Source organism: Pectinophora gossypiella, chromosome 17 (genome assembly GCF_024362695.1).
Source record: "Pectinophora gossypiella chromosome 17, ilPecGoss1.1, whole genome shotgun sequence".
NCBI classification, from domain to species: Eukaryota; Metazoa; Arthropoda; class Insecta; order Lepidoptera; family Gelechiidae; genus Pectinophora; species Pectinophora gossypiella.
This window is the reverse complement of record NC_065420.1, coordinates 5,875,316-5,900,586: the sequence shown is the minus strand read 5'-3', so window position 1 is coordinate 5,900,586 and position 25,271 is coordinate 5,875,316. Positions and strand designations below refer to the sequence as shown.

The 25,271-nt window shown below is 37.9% G+C and overlaps 2 protein-coding genes across 2 annotated transcripts in view; one reads left to right on the top strand and one right to left on the bottom strand.

The window, feature by feature from the left end:
* The window catches only part of LOC126374302 (high affinity cAMP-specific and IBMX-insensitive 3',5'-cyclic phosphodiesterase 8), a 342,656-nt gene that overhangs the window by 6,148 nt on the left and 311,237 nt on the right, over nt 1–25,271 (top strand). The window lies entirely within an intron of this gene.
* On the bottom strand, nt 6,062–11,171 carry LOC126374617 (uncharacterized). The gene is made up of 4 exons (XM_050021307.1): nt 10,985–11,171; nt 10,597–10,897; nt 7,554–9,957; nt 6,062–6,187 (listed from the first exon to the last, which is right to left on the bottom strand). Exons 1-4 carry the CDS (start codon nt 11,169–11,171, stop codon nt 6,062–6,064), a joined length of 3,018 nt encoding a protein of 1,005 aa, XP_049877264.1.

The following is a 25,271-nucleotide window of genomic DNA, read 5'->3' as shown; positions in this document are numbered from 1 at the left end:
GTCTGGAGATGCAGCTACAAGTCAGAACTTCTTATAGAAGATATTTATCTTTTAAAGTGTTGCATAGGAAGATGTCACTGCGCACTGCGCAGGTCATTCGAATTACCTATTCTCCTAACCTGTGAAGGCATGTAACATAGTATACATCAATGTATGAAAGTACTTACAATATTGTGTGTTGGTTTGACGGTCTCTTTTAACAGAAAAAATATAAGGAAGTTTAAAAACTACAACCCAACTACGGAAAAATCACACAATTTTTCCGTAGACAGGTTTTCGTTTTTTTACATTATTTAGGGATCTTAACTATTAAGATAACATGCTTTTGATACGTGTTTTATACAAGAGTCGGAGATAAAACCTATCCAGAACATGTCTGAGCAGTTAATATTATCAATTCAACGTAGTTATCCAATGAATATAAGTGAACCCGCAATTAAAAGCTAGTAATATGTACATATTTGAAATGTGCAAATTAAACCCTTTCATTTGATATCCAATAACATTCGTTAAAAAGTTATTTTCGTCCTCAGTTTATGTCCTCTAGAGGGCGCCATAATGAGTTTAATGTGACGTCACATAGCCTACAACCACCGGACAATCAAGACGCTTCTAGTGACGCCTCATTTGTTACATTCTGACAAGTGGTTTAGAAGTTAGGTTGGAACAGACGTGCATACACACATACATACATAGCGGTCAAACACATAACCCTCCTTTTTGTTCGCCGCAGTCGGGTAAAAAGAAATACATTGGGCCGATTCACCGGTCGACCGTATGGACGAACGGGAAACCCTAAAAAATCAAATTATCACAGCACCAACTCGAGTTATTCACCTTGAAAATCCGAAATATGTACGACACTACTTTACGTGCATTAGAAGAACGCTAATACATTGCACGATAAGCGTTCATCACTGTTATCACACGATAAACCTGATAAGGGGCCACTGAGCACTTAGCCGAGTTATCTCGGGTCACGCGTCCGTACCAACGTCTAAATTGTGTAACTATTAATATGTATTTTTAAAGGTTTTTGTATAATTTGTTTGTAACACTGAGTAATCTATTGTGCTTGCAATAACTTGCACTTAGTAAGCTGAAATTTGCCTAGGTGTCTCTCGAAAGTCTCCATCCCGTCAAAATTAACGCTTGAGCGCTAGCGAGTTCTAGCGGCATCTAGTGGTCATTATGAGAACGAAAAATAGCCCACGGTTTCGTTGTATGACGTGAGGCATCTGTACGTTAGTAAGATATGATCTGTGGTAAAGACATACCTACATTCACACTTACTTAATATACGCTCACGTTCGGCTGTAATCCCTGACGGGGTAAACAGAGGCTCAAAGAATCAGAAGACAACTTACAGCGTCTTTTGGTTCGAAGTTCCGCATATTGACAGATGATCAACCCAGCTTGCTTCTGTAACGGAGAGCGCCTGTTGAACTTCGGTACCCGATTTGGACCAAGTTTGCACTAACACAGTTGGCTCAACCATTATAGATGTCGATACAGGTCACGAGGTGTAGGAATCTACTTCAAAGATAAAGAATTTTATTGTGTATTAATTTAGGTACAGTTATATATAATAGTTGCAGTTATAGTTGCAAATTACGTCTCACATTTGCCTTTACAGGAATATACACATTTCACACAGGCAATGAAATAAAATAAGAGAGAGAGAAAACAATAATAAAAATAACAAAAAACTATTAAAGAATAATTATACAATGGATAAGTAGGTCTATGAAATAACTATTAGTTTTCATTCAAAAATTCTTTGTCGTCATAGAAACATTTTTGTGCAAGCCATGTGTCTTAAGAGCAGTTCTAAGTTTGTTCATATTCATAGTTGTAAATGAGTCCGGGATTTTACTGTACAACCGAATACACATGATGAACGAATTTTTTGAGACAAGTTCAAGTCTGCTTACTGGTTTCATCTTGCGAAGGACGTACTTCGGACAACCCAATTAGGATAAAGTCGTGAGCTAATTTTGACGGTTTTTACGTGGCCGGGAAAATAAGGAGCAGGCATGAAAAACATAATAACACATCTTAGGGTATAATAAATTACAACCGTACCCTTCTAAATGTATACATGTTTTTATGTATGTGATGTGACTGTACTTTATAATAAATAACATCACATAAACAGCCTATATACGTCCCACTGCTTGGCACAGGCCTCCCCTCAATCAACCGGAGAGGGTATGGAGCATACTCCACCACGCTGCTCCAATGCGGGTTGGTGGAGGTGTTTTTACGGCTAATGGCCGGGACCAACGGCTTAACGTGCCCTCCGAAGCACGGAATCATCTTACTTTATAAATAAATAAATAAATTATATTCTGTACACGATATAGTTGCCTTTTGGAACCAACCGAGTCTTTCTCTAATAAGTATGCAAGGCGTGCTTGACGATTTAAATTGCACTCTCGGCGTTATAAGAATAACGATTGTTTGTATTACATTTGTAATTAACGTATGTACGATAAGGTGCAAAAGTCCAATCAGTTTCTTGCGAAGTAATAAATTAACTGGTTGCACTTAAGACCTCCTGGTTACATGTCGTTTCTGTAATATACCAAAAACACCTACAAAAACATATTTTTTTATAATTATGAAAACTAATGGTTCATTTTCACCACTGTTTACAAATAATTCGTTGGGCTCAGTGACTGCTCTTTTGCTCTTTGATTGTACCTATACAAGTTTTACATTTGTGGTAGGATAGGACTATGTATGAGTAGCAAGGACACTCGAGATACTGTTACTTAGTTGATTTAAGACTTATTTAACAGCCTCCGAGGTCTGATAGAGCGTTGGGCTCACGATATGGAAGGCCAGGTTCGATTCCTTATGAGGACTTTGGGAGACTGTCCTTTGTATGGTAAGACCATTGCAGGCCTGATTATCCGAAAATGTAAAATGATTCCGTGCTTCGGAGGACACGCTATGCCGTTGGTCCGTAAAAAACACCTCGGCCAACTCTCAGTGGAGCAGCGTGGTGGAGTATGCTCCGTACCCTTCAATTGATTGACGGGAGACTTGTGCCCAGCAGTGGGACGTTGATAGGCTGTTTTTGTTATGTTAAAATTATACAGTACCTATCTAATGGTTTGAAAATTCCATACGCAGTGAGGAAAAAAAACTTAGAACAGTCGAAACATGCTAATGATACGTACATATCATCTTGCCTAAAGTTAGGATTAATTTATAACTGCGATTGGGCTTGTAATATTCATATCACGTGTTGTAGCTTTTTTGTACATAAAAAACATTATATTATGCCTTATAATTATAAATATCTGAGATATAGCATTTCAGATGTAACCTACTGTTTTAAACTTAGAACAATGCCGTGGAACAATCTATGACGTCAGCATGTATCCAAAGAGATTGTATTAGTACAGGGGTTCCCAACAAGTTTAGGTAGTATTTTGTAACGGTGGCGCCCTGCTAGCTAAGTTGTTAGGTTCGGTTACTTCGAGGGAGATAGGAAAAAAATAAAACGTCTACAAAATGAATAAAAGTTTATAGGTACCCGCGAATATTTGTGGTTTTGGATAATTATAGAACTCACGGCGTTCCTCTTTACTTTCTACGGCGCACCAGGGCGCCGCGCGCCGCCGCGGCGCACACTTTGGGAACCCCTGTATTAGTAGGTAGGTAGCCAGTTTGTTTTCTTGTTAAATGTTATACGAGTATATCTAAGAGGTTATAAAGGCCACATAGAATCATCTAAAAAAGCAATGGGGTATTACTTTTGGCATTTGTTAGCATTACGCACTTATTTTTATATGCGCAAACGTCAAATTGCAATATTCATTATTAAGTATATGAATTGCTTCAATGTGACCTTTCCACACCCTATTACCTATATTATTATTATTAATTATTCGTTATGTCTTTTCCATATCTCGGGACTATGGAGTCCCAGATTTTTGGAAGGCGTGTGTGGGGCCGAAGCTATTATTAATTATTATTATTAATGGATTTCGGTTATGTCGTAAATGCGAAAGAGTTGTCTTGTCATGATATTCATGATGATGAACTGTCTCCTGCGCACCCCAGCTCCAAGGGGTTATAGGCTCCATTGCTATTTCGGATTTAAGTTGTATCCGTCCATCGCTGTTTCTTTTATATTATCAGCTGCTATTTACAGAACCAAGTTCGTCAATATTTGCAGTAGACCATTCAACTTTATCAAGTACTCTCTAAATAGCTTTTTATTTCTTGTTTATTTATACACAATATAACAAACCAATCGCATTGCTAAACCTTTTTCTATCGTTTAGGTTATGAGGTGGATTACCAAGCTCATCAACCCTGGTGTCACGGTTATTATCAATTGATAAACGTTGTACGTTTGTCCGAATTTCATATCACTAATTTAAGAGCCACGCTCTTGTCAATATAGCATTCTCCATGCTACTTTTTAGGGAAAAATAGGGCAGTGGTTTCCCTTTTGCGTTCCGCTCCACAGTACTCTGTCTGCCGCGAGTGGGATGGCGCTCAGAGTAGTCTATTTCAAAGCCGTACTAGGACTCCTGTCCGCCTCTGAATAGTACTGACAGTTACTGCTGCCCTCTGTCAGGTTCCAGGGTACAGTCCCAGTGACTCGTCTCTTCTGTCCTGCATTCCCGTACCGATGGCGCCCATCTCCGCCTCTGCAACCGTTGAGGTCTTCACCCGTATCCCTGGGCAAGGGTTCTAGATTATACCCCGTAGGTCTGGGTCCCAATCCGAACTCAGCCACCATCTCACTCTGGCCTACTGAATTTAATATTCCTTTTTGTTGTAAGTTAAACGTCGTTACTATACCTAGCAAACTTACTAATTAATTAATTACTCCATAAATAAAACATAAGTCGAACGCATAGATAGATGGACGAAACTGGTTAGTTGTTAATTCAATAGTTCGTAACGACTGAGGCACAACATACTATGAGCGAACGATGCAGTAAACAATATGTGCACTGGGTGCAAACATGTCATCATCATCATCACCAGCCCATTAACGTCCCCACTGCTGGGGCACGGGCCTTCCCTATGGATGGATAGGGAGATCGGGCCTTAAACCACCACGCGGGCCCAGTGCGGATTGATGGTTATTAACGACTGCTAATGCAGCCGGGACCAACGGCTTAACGTGCCTTCCGAAACACGGAGGAGCTCGAGATGAAAACTTTTTTTTTTGTGGTCACCCATCCTATGACCGGCCTTTGCGAAAGTTGCTTAACTTCAACAATCGCAGACCGAGCGCGTTAACCGATGCGCCACCGAGCTCCTCAAACATGTACAATAATAATATATATTTTAATATTATAATAATAAAACGCTCTGTTGCACACTTTACAAGGCATTTAAGTACAGGCGAAACTTATTCTAAGGTGGGCAAATGCGACCTTATCGTGGTTTATGTTATTATATATTTTAATAAAGAGGCAAATATTGAGGACAGAAGAGGCAAGATGATTGAACACTTAATAAGACACGACAAAATTATTAAAAACATCATAGAAGGGAAGCTACAAGGAAAGAGAGGAAGGGGAAGACCAAGAAGAGCTTACATGGAACAGATTAAAGATAAGCCGAACGTCGTGTCTTATAAGGAAGTAAAGGAATATATAAGGATTAGGTCTTTGATAGACAAGAATCGAGAATGCTACACCGACAAGAGCGTGGCTCTTAAATTAGTGATGTGATATTTTAAAATTGTTGAGTTTTTGGCTGTGATTTCAAGTCTAATTTCCCTAAACTTACACCGTCATTCTTTTATGCCATTAAGCTCATTCCTCGGATTTTCTCGTCCAGCTGCTGCCAGCCACCTTAACTGATGTCGTCACTCCATTTAGCCCAAGGGCGTCCTACACTACATTTTCCAAGACGCCGTCTCCACTCGCAAATCCATCTTCTCCATACACTTACGCCGTAATATGTACAAATTGGAACTACATTACTGACTTGTCAACTTTCCCGTGCGTGTGGACGACAAACGGTCAACATTTTGAGATACACCGTTTTAACTGCTGCTAGTGTGGTCTTCTTAAAATAGTTAGGCTACGTATGACGTCATCCAGTGACGAGGTGGATGCATTAGTTGCCACCTGCTAGCTAATGCTTGTAAGGGTGTGGTTAGGGGCATAAGCTTTAGAGAGAGCGTGCGCTTGAGCGAGCCAGACTGATAGAGTTGGGTCGTGTACTATGTTCAACATAAATTATTAAAACTCTTATCACTAAATAAAAACGAAAATTATTTTATTTTTCTGTTTAACATATTTATAAATTTTAATCAAGAAAAACGTAATAATGAGTCCGACATTTTATCACGTTTTCCAATGACGTCACAGTGTGCTTTGTCATACAAATTCCATAGTAATTTCGTGTTTTGAAGTTTAGTGAAAAGTGTCTGATTTCACTAGTTCGAAACTAGCCAATTACCCAGCGAGCTTATGTAATATATGTGTTGGGTTGATGGTGTTTCTTGCACGAATTACAGTGTATTTCGGAAATTAAACCACTTGTTATCACGTTGCGTTGTTTTATTTACGAGAGCTTGTCACAGAATTGTCATAGACAAAAAATATTTTTTACTTTTTAATTTGATATAATACTAATGTAAGGTGGGGTATGTTTGTCGGTATGAATTTAATTTTACTTTATTTATTTATTTTTACATATTAGCTTTAAGCAAGAACATACCGCCCCCCAAAAACGAAGTTTTTAGACAATGATATACAATGAATTATGTTTGTTAAACAAGACTAACATTCTTACAAAAGTGTGCTAAACAATACTAATTATACAACTTACATTTATGTACCTTTACATTTTACAATTATTATTTGAGATCAAGTTATTTTTATAAAGTTATACAAGTTGCTAGACACTATTGGTACTATTTATGAAACAATTTACATGAGTTTCCAAAATTAAATTTGAATTATGTTTACAAACGTTTTTAGAGTTACTAGAAATTGAAACATTTTACATTAATTTCTATGAATGATTAATCATTTTTTACTTAAACATTTAAACATAAGTTTCAAAATGAAGTTTAACTTATATTACAAACAAATTTCTAACTCCCAAATTACACTTAGTTATTTTTAACTAACAGTGAGTACTAAATACAAATTGAAAACAATATTTGAATAAGGAACACAATTTATAAAAACAATGAATGAATATAAACTAATTATTAATAGGTCGTTCACAAAGTTTAGAAATGGATTTAAACTCCTTATAGTATTCTTCTTATCAATAGTTATTCCAATTCTCAAATTAATTATTTCTTGCTTGAACTCACTATCTTGAACTATTTTTATACAACATGCTAATGCTTCATTTAATTCTTGTGGTGTTATTGCTTTATTTTCTTCGCTAATGTTTATTCTTTTAAATTTCAAGAATCTTCTACAATAAAGAATTGTTTTTGTCAAATCCAGTAAGGTATCAAAGTCTTCAAAATTGGTAAGTATTGTTTTTTCTTTCTCTTCTTTAGTTTTTAAGTTTACATTAATATTTTTTCTTTTTTCCAGGTCTACATCGGTGTCTTCGAGTTGGTGCATCTCTATATTTCCTTGTTTTAGCCATTCTGGCCCTTGCCACCATAGCTTTTCTTTCTTCAAATCCTTTAGTAACATTCCACGAGAGGCTATGTCAGCGGGGTTGTCGTGAGATTGTACATGAAACCATTTTTCCCCAATGTTGTCTAGGATAGTAACTACTCGATTCCTTACAAATGTTTGCCATCTTCCAGGATCTCCTTTCAACCAGGACAGGACTATCGTGGAGTCAGTCCAAGCGAAAATTTGTGAGGTAGGTATGCGAGTTGCTTCACTGATTTGGTTCAGAAGTTTCGATAGAAGAACGGCTCCACATAACTCTAACCTTGGTAGAGACACGGGCTTTATAGGTGCTACACGACATCTGGCTGCTATTAGCTGAGTTTTGTATACACCATTTTCATCTATTACTCTCAAGTATGCAGCTGCTCCATATGCTTTCATAGAAGCATCGCAGAAACCATGTATTGTTGCTTCAGGTAAGTTGTCTTTTGTTGTTTGTAACCATCTATCTATTTTTATTACTTTCAGGTCTTCAAAATTTTGTCGTATTTCTAACCATTCTTTTTCTATTTCAGGTTCTACTTTCTCATCCCAGGTCACTTTCTTCAACCATAATTTTTGCAGGAGCAATTTTGCAGGTAGTATTCCAGGAGCAAGCCATCCTAGTGGATCAAAATAATGTTGCATTTCAGCTAGGATACTTCTTTTTGTGATTATCTTCTGTGGCTGTGGTAAGTTCATGTTATATTGGAGGACATCTTCACCTAAGTTCCAGGATAAACCTAATGTTTTGACTGTGCCACCAAGATTCATATCCATCTTTATATGAGTGCTTATTTCTTCAGGACTAAATTCTTTTAAAAATTGTGCATTGTTACAAGACCATTTTTGTAATTTGAAACCTCCTTTCTTTAAAATGGTTGTAATGTCTCTTGCTACTTGTAACGCTTCTTCTACAGTATCTTGTCCAGATATCAAGTCGTCCATAAAGAAATCTCTTTGTATTATGTTCTTAGCTTCAGGATGTTCTTCGCCTTCATCTTCTGCTACTTGTTGCAGGGTTCTTACCGCGAGATATGGAGCGGAAGCGGTCCCAAATGTTACTCTCAACAGTCTTTTATCTTTTGTTTGTTCTTCAGGGTCATCACGCCATAATATTCTTTGATAGTCTGTATCTTCTTTCGTGACAAGAATTTGTCGGTACATCTTCTCTACATCGGACACAAATGCAATTTTTCTTAAACGCCATCTCATGACTATGCTTCTCATATCTTCTTGTAGTTGAGGTCCAACTAACATTTCATCATTGAGACAGATGTTGTTTATGTCTGGTGAAGAGGCATTGAAGACAACACGGACCTTCGTCGTGTCACTTGCTTCTCGCACGACTGCGTGATGTGGTAGGTAAACAGATGGTTTTTCTATTTCCTCTTTCGGTACTAGCTCCATGTGATTCAGTTCTATGTATTCTTTCATGACTTTGTTGTATTCTGTTTGCAGCTCTTTATTCCTTTCTAGTCGTTTCTCCATTTGATTTAGTCTTTTCCTTGCTATTTCTCTTGTTTTCCCTTCTGTACTTTTCGGTGGTTCTGTTTTAAAAGGTAGTTTCACAATGTATCTTCCTTCTTGATTCCTTCTTACTGTTTCTTGATATTTTGTTTGACATGTTTCTTCTTCTTTTGTGTATTTGTTTCTATCATCAGCCTCTACTTCCCATAATTTGTATAGAATGTCGTCGAAATCTATCTGGTGATGCATTACCATAATTGGTTCATTTGAAGTGTCGCTCTGTATATTACCAAAAAGTATCCATCCAAGGCTTGTTTCTTGAGCGCATGGTGAGCCAGGAGGACCTCTGATGATATTGTTCTTCAATATTTGAGCATATACTTCTACACCTAGCAGGACATCTACTCGACCAGGTTGATTGAAGGTCGGGTCGGCCAAAGTGAGCGGTTGAATATGTGGCCAGGCGTGCGGCAAGTTCACCAACGATTTGGATGGTAGCTGTGAACATAAATGTGTAGGCATGACATAAGCTTTTAGAGTGAGTTGGAATTCTTCTTCATATTGTGACAACAATTGTATTTCTACTACATGATGTATTGCTGTCTGTGTAGATCCCACTCCAGATACTGTTCCACTTGTTGGTTTCTTCTTAATCTTCAAAAGTTGTGTGGCTCTTTCACTTATAAAGTTTGCTTGTGACCCTTGGTCTATTAGTGCCCGCAATATCAATGTTTGTCCATTCTTATCCTTCACAGGTATCAATGCTGTAGCTAACAGTGCAGTGGACTTCTTCATTGCCATATATGATTGAAATGCAGGTGATGAATTGTTCTCTTCAATAGGGTCTTCTACTACTTCTCCTTCGATTTGACTGTGATGAGTTTGCGTATTGTCTGACTGATTTATATTCTTATTTTGATGTAGCAACGAGTGGTGACGTCTATTGCATACTCTACATGAAACTCGTAGTCTACATTTGTTTGCAGGATGCCCAGGGATCAGACAATTGTAGCATAAGCTTTTGTTCTTGGCAAACTCGCTCCTTTCCATAGGACTTAGCTTGGTGAATTCTGGACAATGACACAACGTGTGATTTCCGTTACAGCTGATACAGGTTCTCTCAGAGGTTGCAGATGACACATGGAATGATTTTACAGGTGCTTTGTTCTCTCTTGTGCATGACATAATGGGCGTGACTAATTCAAGTGTGCGGAATTTTGCCTCTAAAAAGTTCTTCAATTGGTCCCAGGTAGGTAACTCATCTTTATTTGTAGTATATGCAAAATCTTCCCATGCTTTGTGTGTGTTTTCATCCAATTTCTGTACTACTATATAGATTATTACTAGATCCCACTTGTCTATACATATTTTTAGATTTTCTAAGTTGTTTAAGCACTCTGTCGTTGTATCTAATAGGTTTTTTATCCAATTTGCGGTAGGTGTTGTAATTTTTTTCTGTCCAAATAGTCGTTTTAACACAGAATTGATTATCAATCTTTTGTTTCCATACCTTTGTTGTAATATTTCCCATGCATTCTCATAGTTGGCTTCCGTTACAGGAATGTGTCTCAGTAGGACCTCAGCTTCGCCACCCACACTTGTCTTCAAATAGTGTAATTTTTGTACTTTAGAAAGTGAAGTGTTGTTATGAACTAGTGATGTAAATAAGTCATTGAAAGTTGTCCATTCTTCATAGCGGCCTAAAAATGTAGGAAGTTGAATACTTGGCAGATTGACACGTGGCACTGATGTGAATTCGGGCTCTACAGATGGGTTTTTTACTTTAGTTTCAAGCATGTCTCTTAAATCACCTGATAATGTTAAATACAGTTCTTCATATTGATAATAGTCATCATTCACAAAATAGGTTATATTTGCCCTTTTTTCCTTTGATGTACATTTGATTAGGGACTGATGTAGTGATTTGAAAGCTTGCCAGTCTTCTTCAATGGATTTAATTCGAACTTCTATGTAACCTTTCGTCAGTCTTTGCTTCGGACATTTTTTCAAGTTAACTTGCGTTTTCACTAACATTTCCGCTTTTTCTTCTAACATTGCTAATAGTTCTTCACTAGTATAACTCATTTTTGTAGTTTATTTCTTCCAATTGTCGTAAATATTGTTATTTCACTTTCGTAAACAAATTTTTCATAACCTCACTTTTGGTGCCGGGCGCGTGTTCTGTATTTCTTTTGTAATCCGTTTTGTTCGCACAAACTGATTGTATATTTCTTCATAATCCGGTTCGATATCGACCATATGTTGGGTTGATGGTGTTTCTTGCACGAATTACAGTGTATTTCGGAAATTAAACCACTTGTTATCACGTTGCGTTGTTTTATTTACGAGAGCTTGTCACAGAATTGTCATAGACAAAAAATATTTTTTACTTTTTAATTTGATATAATACTAATGTAAGGTGGGGTATGTTTGTCGGTATGAATTTAATTTTACTTTATTTATTTATTTTTACATATTAGCTTTAAGCAAGAACAATATGTATATACTTTTTGTTTTTTAAAAGGTTCTTTACCCTAAGTGCTTTATTGTATGTTACAATATTTATTGTGTGTCTAATAGTCTCTTCTATGAATTAATTATTATTATTATAAGAGCTATGAACCTTCTAAAATTAGTTTCAAAAACCAAAATAACAATTCTGGATCGTATTTATTATGTTATATTATAATTTTATGTAGGCGCAGGATAATCCTTTTTTTATGATTTTAGTTTGTTTTTCTTGATCTAATAATTTTTAATCTTAGTTTTTATTACCTATATTGTTTTCCGTGTAGTTTTTGTCCCTTGTTAAATTTAATATACCTGTCTGTCTGTGTCTGTGGTGTCCGGAATGCATTCCAAAGTTTAAAAAAATAACTCGATACGCCAGCGGCGTCTATACGACGCTGTAAGGCGTTTCCTGTTAGGCATCAGCGGATTACATACGAGTCAATGGGATCATGCCGACAGCTTCACCGCCGACCGCGTCGGTGCACGGTGTCGTGTGGGAATCACCTTAGACGTGTAGCTCGAGACACTCGTGACGTCAACGTCACTGGGTCACACGGCCGGGTCGGATTACTTACGTCATCGGCGTGCGCTGACGTCGTGAGCAGCCTTTCATGAATATGGAATTATGAAGTCACTTTCAATTAATTCAAATCGCATCCATTCGCGCTACCGCTTTCTCTAAGATACCGGTCTACATCTAAAATGTCCTCGTTTCTGTACGTGGTAGTTGGACGTGACTTTTGTTAGCGTCAGTTCTAGCATGAGTTGAAGCGTAGTGATATAACAGAAAGAAAACCTTTATTTCCATGTTGAACGCCACATTAACAAACTTAAAAGTTACGTCATAACACGCTGGCTCGAGTTAGCATACGTCACTGGCGAATTATGACGTTTTCACAGGCCTTCCGCACTATTAATGTGTAAGCCATGATAGTCCAATTGGGAAACACGTGACTTGCGGTCACGATAGGGTGGGTCGAACCATTCAATCCAATCTTAAACCGGCTTCTGAAAAAAACAGCTGACACTTTTTGGTCAGGAAAACTATATAAGAGACGTCAATAACTACAAGTTATAAACTTCATTTCTTCTTAACGTGTGGTTTGTGTGGTGGAATACAAACCTCATCCACCCGGTTGTCAGGGTTATTATTGAGCCGCGCCAGAGGGCACTGACATAACTCATCTAACGACTACATACTTACATCAGTAAGTAGTAACCGGGACCAACGGATCATTTTATTTTCGGACAATCAGGTGATCAGCCTGTAATGTTCTAACCAAACTGGGGCCTCCGGTTCGTGAGCCCAACGCTCAACCACCGTACCAAGGAGGCCGTTGGAAAATGTTGATTATTTAATTTCTTATACTTACTATACCTTGACATAATAGGTATATGGTATCCGCTCTCGCTTCCGCTGTCTCTCAGTCACCAGCTTTATGTTCGTGGTCTTCCGACGTGACTTTTGATAGCGTCAATTCTGGCGGAGAGCTAAAGCATTAGCTTTATCTTCCGCTCTAAAGTGTTTAGTGTTTCCTGCGTTATAATTTTAGAGTAGCAATCAATTATAACACCGCTTGTAATCTCCGGCCAAGATTTAATATAATGCTATCCGTGGCAAATCTACAAAGTCGCGTCAACAGAAAACTACTTCTAATCCCTTGGTTTAATATCTAACTTTCGTAAGGAGAAAATGTTGTTCTAAGAATGTTGAATTGTTGTTTTTACTTTTGTTTCGGATTTATTTAGAGCGTAAGATTTTCAAAGAAATGTTTTCTTTCGTGCTTTTTCTTTTGTTTATTATTATTGTGAAATTACGAAGGATTGATACAGTGGACATAGCAATGTGTATTAATAGACTTATATAGAGTTCTGGGGGGTTAAAATGGCCATATCGAAGCAATTCATCTAAGAAAGAAATATTGAAATTTGATATTTGCGTTAATTGCTTTGATATAGGTATTTAACAATATTGTGTGTACATAGTAGTTTGATATTGTAGTAGAGTTGTTGTAGCATTTAATTGGCACCGACTTCAAAATTATAAAATAATTATTTAATATTTTTTAATTAACTTATTGAAAATACACTTATTACTTTGTACGAAGTAAATTTATTTATTGCTTTTTAGTTTTGCATTAGGAGTCGGTATTATTATTAAAAAATATATTTTATATAACACGAAGGTATCTTCATAGAGCAAAGTTTCTATTAGAATTGGTTAGCTAGGTCATGACTTGGCACATACTTTGACACTTGGCATATTAATAGGTGCATGTAACATGTCTATATTTAATAATATTATATGACTTGTCTCTACTCTATTTGTAAAGTTATTACTATTTATGAGTGACATAAAATTTTATGAGAACACTTTACGAGTTATTTGGAACACTATGATCCTATTTGAATAGTATTTTACTTCTAAACTCGGTTATAATTAGATCATATTCAAAAAATCCGTTCATGTTCTTGTAATTTCTATTTTAAGTGAACGCTTGATTCATAAAGTGGCTGGTTTTCCCTTGTGGGTTAGAAGTTCAGACAGGCAGTCGCTTCTGTAATTAACCGGACCTGTCAAATCTTCAGGTTAGATAAGTGGACCCTGTGAAAACGGGCTGGCAACGTGTCATTTTAAAACGAAACATTGTGCATTGAGGTTAAGTTACGAAAAAATATATTATATATTACAGGTACAAAAGTCACTGTGTGTCACTGGTTTACTTCTTATAGAGTTGGTCCGAACCCCGGAATCGGACTTGCTCTTTACTTATTAATGTATCTTAAGTGCAATTTTCAGTAACAAAATTGATTCGATCATTATAGACGGCAATACGGCTTATCATTTATTGTGTTGGTCTAACCGAAAGTTCGGTGAAGTGTGTCCACTTCATGTACATATGTGTAGTTCAAGTTATGTTATAAACTTTGTCACCTCTGCGCTCATAAAAATATGTTTTTAAAATTAAAATACATATACACACCTGAGCTAGATTCGAACCTGCGACCTCAAAGTGATAGGCAAGCGTTCTACCTACTGGGCTTTGTTAGCTGATTTGCTTCGATGTGGCCTTTTTAACCCCCCCCCCCCCCTGTCATTGACTGAACGTCAGAAGTCCAAACTCAAGGTCTGCCAAAGAGTGATTGAGCGTAGTGTGTTAGGCGTCAAACAAGGGTAATATACCTACCTACATGTCGATGGGAGGCCTTTGCCCAGCAGTGAGATCTTATAGACTAGATTAGATTAGACCCTTGTTTAATTGAGAAAAATCTACCCTGTAAGCAATACGTGGGTCTTCTTATCGTGTGGGTTGTGAGGTGGAATACCAGCCTCATCAACCCTGGTCTCAGGGCTATGATTCAGCCGCCAAAGCCCCCTCACATGGCTCATGTAACGATTACTCACTTACATAACTAAATAGTAACCGGAACCAACGGCTTAACGCTTCGAACGGCACGTTCGAAGCACGGATCATCTTACTTCTGGACAATTAGGTGATCAGCTTGCAATGTCCTAACCAAACTAGGGATCACAAAGTGATTTGTCCCCACCGGGATTCGAACCCGGGACTTCCGGATCGTGAGCAGAACGCTCAACCACTGGACCACGGAGGCCGTTAATACGTGCGTGAATATACCATAACATAATTTTATGGAGAAAGATACCTAAGTAAAATATTATGCGACCTGACAGCTCTACAAAGGTCAAGGCATTCAATAGCGCTCACACGATTGGAAAAGAAGGTATGCGTGGATCGCCACACGTTGCCGACGGTATGTGAGTGTGCCTTTAATGTCTTCACATTCTGGAGTTCGAATATATTCTCTCTGGACGGATATACCTGCTTTATAAGAATCTTCTTTGCTGAATTAGTAGTAAAATTATATAAAAAAAAAACAAATGCGCTCAGCAGTTCATCTTGCGATGGCTGTACCTCTGATTACCCCAATTGGGATATAGTCGTGAGCTAATGTTATGTTCAGCTACTTTACATCCCGGGTATGACTATGATTTCTGTAGCTCTTTGTTTCGTACTCAATTTTTTTTAAATAAATACAGGCTATTTGAATTTGAAACTGTAACTCACTTTTAAAATTACTGTGATTAATCCGGGTCCATAATGCAGGGTGTTAGTGATTTTTATTAGGTGTTTCTTTTAAATTATTTTCAATTCTATACTTTTGCACACTCCACTTGATACTAACTCAGAATAATGAGCTGAATCATCTGTCTCAGTATAGAGGTAGAAATAAGTAGAAGTAGGTATGGGTGTTAGTGACATCGTAACGAAAACTTTCAGGATTTCCTGTCGGAAAATTAATGAAAATTTTAGGGCTTTTTTTTAAATTATTTTCAGTTCCACACTTTTGCGACTGAAAATTCCTTTTGATAACTACTCAGAATAAAGGTTTGAATCATCCCTGAAAGTTTTCGTTACGATGTTACTAACACCCTGTATTTGTAAGAAGAGCTCTGAACGAGTGACGCCTAGTCGAGGTTCGCGCCCACCTAGGCACAGACTGAGAGGGGATGGTCAGACTGTCTACGTAGCAATTATAGCTAACTACATTAAATACTGTCGCAAAGTGACTAGATATCATTTGACAACCATCATCATTTAATTTTACCTTGTCGCAAATTTACTTGATCGCAAAACGTAGCCCTCTGTGAGGCTTTGGAAAATTGAACATGTTTGACGTCGCAATACTCACTTTGATAACACAAAGACGCTATTGTATAAAATCTGGACAGTATGCGTGTGCGCGTATCGACAGTCGGACAGAGAAAGTTATTTATAATGCAACGTAAATAAACGCGCCTCTACCAAATTACTTCTGACGTTGTTGCAAGAATAAAGATGCACATACTCTATGATTGATGTGCTTTATGCAGATAATGCTACTGATTCCAGCACACACCGTCTAATGTTATTTTAAGCTATACTTGTCATTAATATCCGCCGAGAAGGAAAGGGATGGATAATCGACAGGCATGAAATGTATGTAACACACGTCACTTTTAGGCAGAAATAAAAAAAAAACCGTCCCGTATTACGTTGGCCAATAACCGAACAGAATTAAGTTGACAGCACACGTCAAGTTAAAAGTAACAGTTGTCAACCTTTCCATTTCGGCGCATAAGAAAATTGCATGAATAACTTAAAATAAAATTTGGATGTGACTGCAGGAATCGGGGCTAATATGTGTAAATGCCCTTCTTCTTCTTCTATCGTGTGGATTGTGAGGTGAATTACCAACCCCATCAACCCTGGTGTCAGGGTTATTACTGAGCCGCCATAGGCCCCTGACATGACTCATGTAACGACTACGCGCGTACTTACATCAGTAAGTAATAACCGGGACCAACGGCTTAACGTGCCTTCCGAAGCACGGATCTTTTTACTTTTTGGACAATCAGGTGATCAGCCTGTAATGTCCTAACCAAACTAGGGATCACAAAGTGATTTTTGTAATTTGTCTCCACCGGGATTCGAACCCGGGACCTCCGGATCGTGAGCCCAACGCTCAACCACTGGACCACGGAGGCCGTGTAAATGCCCTGGTACATACATATGTACACAATTCACATTCGAAACTCTATATGGATGGGAAGATTCATAAATTATCAGAAGGTTTTGTGACATTTAGGGACATGGTATTCAGTGTCCTCAAGGGAAGAACGGTTGACTCTCATTATGAGGTTGCAGGTTTGAATCATGGGTTTGTGAGAAGCCCACATTCCCGAGAAATGTGGTCCGGAGGAATGTGTTGGTTTTCCTTTCGCGGGTTATAGGGTCAGACAGTCAAGAAACGCTATGGAGATAATGATGACCATGGTGTGTGGTCTTATATGCCTTGCGTGCGAGGAAGACAAAAAGTCCGTGGGCACTCCTTTACTCTTTAACGGATAGTGTCCCTTCTAAACGTAGTATGTTCTATGACCTGACTAGTTAGGTGACAGAGTAGGTAGACATTTTTTTTTTTAAATAAAAGCCGAAGTAATTTTTATCTCGAAAGTAATAAGTTTGCAAGTTAATTAACTGTCAAGGTAAATAAAAAGGCAGGTGGATTGATGAGAAGTAATATAAGTTTTCTAACTTAGGGACACTTTGTGTACAGAATGAGATTTCGATTAGTCGTTGGGAGAAATATACTTATTTCAACTAGAAATTGCGTTTTTAGTGTAATCATAAGTTTCTTTGATATTCGAAATGATATTAATTGCTCAACCGTAAAATAACATTTTCTCTATAGTTCTTAATATGACTATTTTTGTAGTGTAGCAGTGAGGTTCAGCCATTTTGATTACGGGTTTGGTCAATTAATTATCTTTTTCAATAAATTTGAAAATTTGACCTTCGAACTTCAATACCAAGTGTGGCTGCAAGTTATCTTCAGGTGACTTTGCACATCCCAGTGGCTGTTTGTAACATCGGAGGTTTTATAGGCCAATACACACAATACCTGCGTAACTTCTGCGAGCTCTGCCGCCAGCCTTGCCGCCGGCACACCCCGGACACTTCATACAAAAAACCGCGTTTTACATAACTATTATTACTTATTCTATGCACAGGCCCTACACATTGATGTTATCGTACACGCGCTTCTGTGTGTGTCACTTCTGACGACTATTCGATTGAAGACGACGGGGGGTGAGGTAAACCTATCTCAGCCGCTAGTCAGGAGCGGAGAGTTGAGATTGTCCAACCGCCGGCTTTACCGCATAAAGAAGCCACCAGCCTGGCCGCGCGGGTGTGCAAGGCAGTTCGCTCCGCTCATTCAAGTTTACGGCACGTGCCGGCGGCAAAAGCCAGCGGCACGTGCCGCTCGGCAAAAACCGGCAGTCCGTGGCTTTTAACTTCATTCTAAGTTATTAGTTATCGATACAGCCACTCGGTTTTATTGTTATTTAAAAGTTAGGCATCTCGCAAATCAAATTGCGTTCCCTTCAAACTTGGTTAGCCAATACTTAACTGAGGTCTGTCGGAATCCACTGTCTGTGACGTCACAGGAGAGAGGAGGGTTCACCGCAGACGGACCCTTGACATTGACAGTTTTGGAAGGGAATATAGATTGTTCTTGTCACTTTGTGAATCTGCCTTTATTTTAATGTAATTTATGGTTTTCGGGTTGCTATGAATAATAATACCACTTTATTAGCATTTTACTCGTGTGAGACTTCGTGTGCGTGGAATTCGGTTTGCGCGGGAAGTAGGTAGGCCCACTAGCCCCTGGTAGTTACTTCCCTATATCGGTCTCGGTTTTTTCATTCTATACGATATGTGCCAATTTCGTCCAAATCAGTTTAGCGGTTTAAACGCGAGGTCGGTATAACGGATATTGGTAGTTTACTTAGTTGATTGATCGATGAATGGAATACTTAATATGTCGCTGGAAATAAAAGTATAAAAAGAAGATTGTGCTTGCTGCAGACAGAGTCGACAAGCTGAGACAAACTGCGCCCCAAGATTATACAGTCATCGTAACTAATACTGAGGGGGATGATTCAGCTCATGATTTGAGAGTTATTAATATCAAGTGGAATTTTCCGTCGCAAAAAAAATGATTTGTTTGTGCTTTTTATTATTTTCAGTTCCATACTTTTGAGACGGAAATTCTACTTGATAATGTTTCAGAATAATGAGTTGAATCATCCCTCTCAGTATTCGTCACGATGTCACTTACATACACCCCGTACAAGTACGTACAGGTAGCCATACCAGCACGCACGGTTGTTAATGAAACTGTAACGAATACTGAGGGGGATGATTCAAACCCTGCTTCTGAGTGCATATCAAGTGGAATTTTATGTCAAAAAATGTATGAAAATATTAGTAATTTTTTAAATTACTTTTAGTTCCATACTTTTGCGGCGCAAAATTTCACTTGATATCAACTCGGAATCCGTCTGTAGCATCCCTTAAAGTTTTCGTTACGATGTCACTAACACTCTGTATAAACCGCAAATGAAATCCCGCATCCGGGCATGTTCCACTTACTCAGCTCTGTGTATAAAGCTTTAAGATCTGGTGCTACTGTTCCTTGAATACTAAGTAAGTTAAGTTGACGGAGTCTTCGGGTTTCATTCTGGCCAAGGCCCCCAGGCCACCCTCATTGGTATTTATCAGCGACCTTCTACTGTAAACACTTGCAGCCTTCATTGAATTACTTGCAATAAAGTAAGGTCTGTGCTTATAAGTCTTATCAGTGTTATTATGGCAGGTTTTTGAGGTCGATAACCGAGCTCACCAAACCCTTGTAAGTATGAGGGATATTATTGAGCCGCCGCTAATATGGCTCATTTAGTACCATAGAATAAATATTAGTACTACTTTTTAAGACTAGATGCTAGCTATCTTTTGGAACATCATATCATCATAGCATAGCAACACGCCTGTATTCCCGAAAGGGTAGGCAGAAGTTTATTGCACCTATACAAATCCACTCCTTGCCAACTAGGGTTCTTTTGAAATATCGTTTATATCATCATATCCCTGGCATTGTACCGTTTTTCACAGGGTCCGCTTACTTAACCTGAATATTTGACAGGTCCGATTTTTTAGAGAAGCGACAGCCTGTCTGACTTTCCAACGCGCGAAGGGAAAACCATCCCAATACAGGTCACGTACCTCCGAAAATGCATTTCTCGGGAATGTGGGTTTCTTCACTATGTTTTTATTAATCGCTGAGCACGCGATAATTATTTATGATGCAAACATGAATTCGAAAACAAATTCAACAATCATTGGTTTAGGCCTGTGCTGGATTCGAACCTGGATTTGAAATATCTTTTATATATTTAAGTATAGGTATTATAGACGCAACAAAAGTGTAATCTTCTGTTTACCCCAGAAGGGACAGTGCGCAAAGACGCGCATCCATCTACATAACAAACGAAAGCTTAACTTTGAAATGGTAATAAGGGTTACTTTACCCTTTCAGGCATACATACATACGTTCAAAGTTCGTTTAACCGATCATATGGGTTCCGAATTTCCAATGGAGTTGTGAGTTTGCCGTACTGTTTGTTTCTGTGCGATTACACACAATAATCGCATTTATGACTTAACAAGTAACTAAGTTGTTACTTGAGTTTGTGAACCGTGTACTATTGTGCTATTTTTGTCATCAGTGGTCGGACTAGGCAGAGTTATTATACCTAGATAAAATATAGGGTGTTTGACAGGTTCAAAGTTTAATTATAAAATGCTTATCTAGAAACAGAAGCCAGTCTAAGATAATCAGAAATCAATCTCATTCTTCAATTTGACTTACCTTCTAATTTGTAACAATACGAAATGTCAAATCAAAAATTGGCTTTTGGATTTGTATGGAAATACTGGTGCTGATTTTATTTTAAATATAAACCTGTCATTTTAGGCATAAATTTAAAAAAACCCTTCCAAAATTTTAAATTGGCCAATAATACGACAGAATTAAGTTGACAGCATACATCAAACGGATTGCATATGACCGGTATGCCTATTTTATTCGCCCGGGTAATTCTTTTATTTTATAATTAACATTTGTCAACTATCCGTCCTTTTCCTTTTCGGCGAATAAGAAAATGACTATAAAATTAGAAGGTGTCTGCAGGAATCGGGGTTATGTCTATTATCGACTGAATCGATCCGGAGGTCTTTGGTGTGGAGGTCATCATGTCTAGCTAATCTACCACATAAGTCCTCCAAGCACGATATAAAAAAAACTTTAATAGATACACAAAAAAGATATATAAAGTAAGTAGATAACTACTTATTGCTCGCGATTTTAGAAGTAGAAGTTTTATTTCGACCGTGTGTTCGTACCAAATGTGGTGTTATAAAAATACAGAAGTTAGTATTGTAGTATCAACATGGACCCGTTAAGGGCACTGCAACTGGTAAAGAGGATTGTCCTCATGGCTGGAGGTTTCTCCCCGTGGCTTTGTTACATACACATACATACATAAACTCACGCCTATTTCCCACTGGGGTAAACAGATTATACCTTAGAATTCCATTTGCTTCGATCCTGACACACTTCTCTTGCTTCCTCCACATTCATCAATTCGTACTAAACCTTTTCTAAGGACTTCTCCAATTTGGTCAATGTAAATAACTCCTTCTATGTCTTCCCCTGCCAGCCCTACCATCAACTTTCGCTTTATATACCGCTTTCGCAATTATATTATCCTTCATCCGCTCTACGTGTCCAAACCAACCTAACATTCCCTTTTCAATCTTAGTCACTACCAATTTAGTATCTAGTTGGGTTTGTTTATTACGACAATTTCACTAACTCCATTCCTGGAAAGTAGGCCCTACCTACCTCTTTTCATGAGACTGTTTAAAGCGTGAAATCGGAACAAACAAACAAACTCACTTTCGGATTTGAAACTTAGGCTCAGGATTGCAGCGTCGACGACTTTATTGCTAAAAGTTTTACGAACGAAATTATGTGAAGAAAGCCGCGGAGTTCTGTACAATGTGTGTTTTGTTCTGTGTATGTTCTGTTCTGTCTCTGTGTTCTGTGTGTGTGTGTGTGTGTGTGTGTGTGTGTGTGCTCTGTGTTGTGTTCTAGAATCATCTTTATTAAATCTTGGTGTTGTGCCGTGAATCCGTGACTTACATCCAATCCCGATTTCGGCTCTATACGACTGAATTCAACTTTATGAGTTTGAATTCATGTTGTTTAGCTCATTGATATCACGTAGTTTCGAGGATTTATGTCCGGCTAATGGCAACGGGCTCGGCTGAATATGACTTAAAAAAAACAAATACACAATTCTTTATTCCATAAATGGAACATATAACACAGGAAAAGAAACTAAACTAACGTAGAAAAACGTAGCTGGCTCGAGGAGTAGGTGTGTATGCTATATACCTCTGCCTGCATATATACAAGTGTGATACCATATAATATTATGGCATAGAAGGCAATATGCAATAATGCCTCTACTTATATAAATCTTTCTTCTTATTTTCCACACGAGTGACGTATAAGAGGCGCGTCGTCTGACTAGGTAGTCTCAATTTCTTTCAGATCGTGCAATCAACGGGATTCCACATCGGGACCGAACAATGGCTCGACAATGTTGGGGTTTCTATTGATTATGATATTTCATATTAGGTAGAAAATAAGTCGGACCTGCTTTGTAGTACTGTTCACTTGTTTTTTTTCCTATATTACATACACACGTATATTCGGTCAGCAACAAGTATGTAGTATTGTTTATTGTTTACGACCGATTGTATATGACCGATATGCCTATTTTATTCGCCTGGGTAATTCTTTTATTTTAAAATGAACAGTTGTCAATCATCCGTCCGGAAAGTAAGAAAATGACGATATTAGGAAGTGTCTGCAGGAATCGGGGCCATGTCTATTATCGGGTCCATGTTGATACTATAATACTAACTTCTGTATTTTTATAACACCACATTTGGTACGAACACATGGTCGCAATAAAACTTGTACTTCTAAAATCGCGGGCAATAAGTAGTTATCTACTTACTTCGTATACCTTTTTTGTGTAACTATTAAAGTTTTTTTTGCAGCTGAGCATTGTAATCTTCTTCTTCTATCGTGTGGGTTGTGAGGTGGAGTACCAACTTCATCAACCCTGGTGTCATGGATACTATTGAGCCGCCAAAGGCCCCAATGTAACGACTAATTCCTTACATCAGTAAGTAGTAACCGGGACCAACGGCTTAACGTGCCTTCCGAAGCACGGATCATCTTACTTTTTGGACAATCAGGTGATCAGCCTGTAATGTCCTAACCAAACTAGGGACCACAAAGTAATAGTAATGAAGTCTTAAGGGTCATAGGGCGTGGTCGTTACATAAGGCACGTAAGGGGCCTTTGGCGGCTCAATAATAACCCTGAAACCAGGGTTGATGAGGTTGGTAATCCACCTCACAACCCACACGATAGAAGAAGAGTCATGCGCCCATGAGGGTCCCGGACTCTACCGTGGTTGTACCACCATAGTGTCCTACTGAAATAGGGCCCTAAGTAAAAGTACTTACTTATAATGATTATTTATTATTAATATTTATTTATTATTATTATTAATTTATTTATTTATAAAGGTACATACAAAATTACAGTGTACAGTGTATATTATGTATGTCGTTTCCATATCTCGGGACTATAGAGTCCCGGATTTTTGGAAGGCTTGCGTGAGGCCGAAGTTAGCACGTAGAGGCCCCTTAAGACAATTTAATCTAAATGTGGTGGGCCACCAACCGGAAATTCATTATTATTAATTATTAGTAAGAGTAATAATTATTATTATTTGTATGGCGTTTCTATATCTCGGTACTATGGAGTCCCGGACTTTTGGAAGGCGTGCGTGCAAAGCCAATACGTAGAGGCCCCTCAAGACAATTTATTATTAGAATAGTAATTATTACTAACTTATGAATATTTTAAACCAAATGTACTTTCTTTTTCAGGTAAGTTTCCTGATGGAGCGTCTCTTTATCATTGCACAGCAAAAGTATAAGACACAATTTCTTGATAAGTATACTTACTTAATACATACAGTAATACGTACATTAGGTGTAGTATTTTGGTATTTTTAAATCATTGAGGGACTTTCCAGGCTCATCATCAATTTAAGAGCCACGCTCTTGTCGGTGTAGCATTTTCCATTCCAGTCTATCAACGGCCAATTCCTTGACTTCCCTATAAGACACGACGTTAACATTTCCTTTAATCTGTTCCATGTAAGCTCTTCTTGGTCTTCCCCTTCCTCTCTTTCCTTCTAGCTTGCCTTGTATGATGTTTTTAATAAATTCGTCGTGTCTTATTAGGTGTCCAATCATCTTGCCTCTTCTGTCCTCAATAATTCTCAGTATTTGTCTTCTTTCCAGGCTACGTTCACCAAAAACAATATAGATGGCGTTGTACAGATTTAACGTGATATTTTTTTTTTTTTTTAATTAATATGGGTTTGCTCTTGACTTCGTTCTTCCACAAGAAGAAGAGATCGATCGGTCGAGAGATAATCACCTATTTTCTCATTACTAGGGTACATAATTATTCAAAATTGTAATGTGATAGCAGAGGCATAAAAACAATTGTAGCTTGATATTTTGTTCGGATATGGCATATAATTATTTTCCTACCTATTTTGCTTCTCTTTATTTTGATTAGAACAGTAATGGGGGAAGCTGTTGTTTGTTCCTGGGTGTAATAACATGGGTCATCATTTATACCTAATAACAAAGATAAATGATGCATATTTCTGTTATCCATGAAATCAGAAGATTAAACGAAGAAAAATATGTACAGCGCCATCTATATTTTTATGGGAACATCATTAGTATTTGAACAAAATTCGTAATTAGTAGTACACTGTAATAAATGAGCCAAGTTTATTTAGAACAACAGAACACCTTTTATCTTTGTTATTCTCGGTCTAATATATTCGTTAAACTATAAAGCTGCCCTGTAAATCTTACAGCGAAACAGTACCGTTGTTATACCGTCCACCTTAACGATTCCCCGCTTGTTTTCTTAGCCAACTATGATTTATCTTTATGCGTGTTGCAATCCTTTGAAATATGAACATAGTCCCTTTATTCGAATACCTGCGTCTTTTTATTGTCTTTTTGTTTGGACAGAATTCCGGTAGCAGTTTAATGTTTTTAAATGATTCATAACACTTGTTGGCGTCACATT

What these genes read in the sequence shown, in the direction of transcription:
- LOC126374617 (XM_050021307.1), bottom strand. Translation starts at nt 11,171, where the DNA reads ATGAGTTATACTAGTGAAGAACTATTAGCAATGTTAGAAGAAAAAGCG. An exon ending in ACATCAGTCCCTAATCAAAT is followed by an intron (nt 10,898 to 10,984) that starts GTACATCAAAGG and finishes TAACATTATCAG; the next exon opens with GTGATTTAAGAGACATGCTT. An exon ending in ACCAACTCGAAGACACCGAT is followed by an intron (nt 6,188 to 7,553) that starts GTAGACCTGGAA and finishes CAACTCTATCAG; the next exon opens with TCTGGCTCGCTCAAGCGCAC.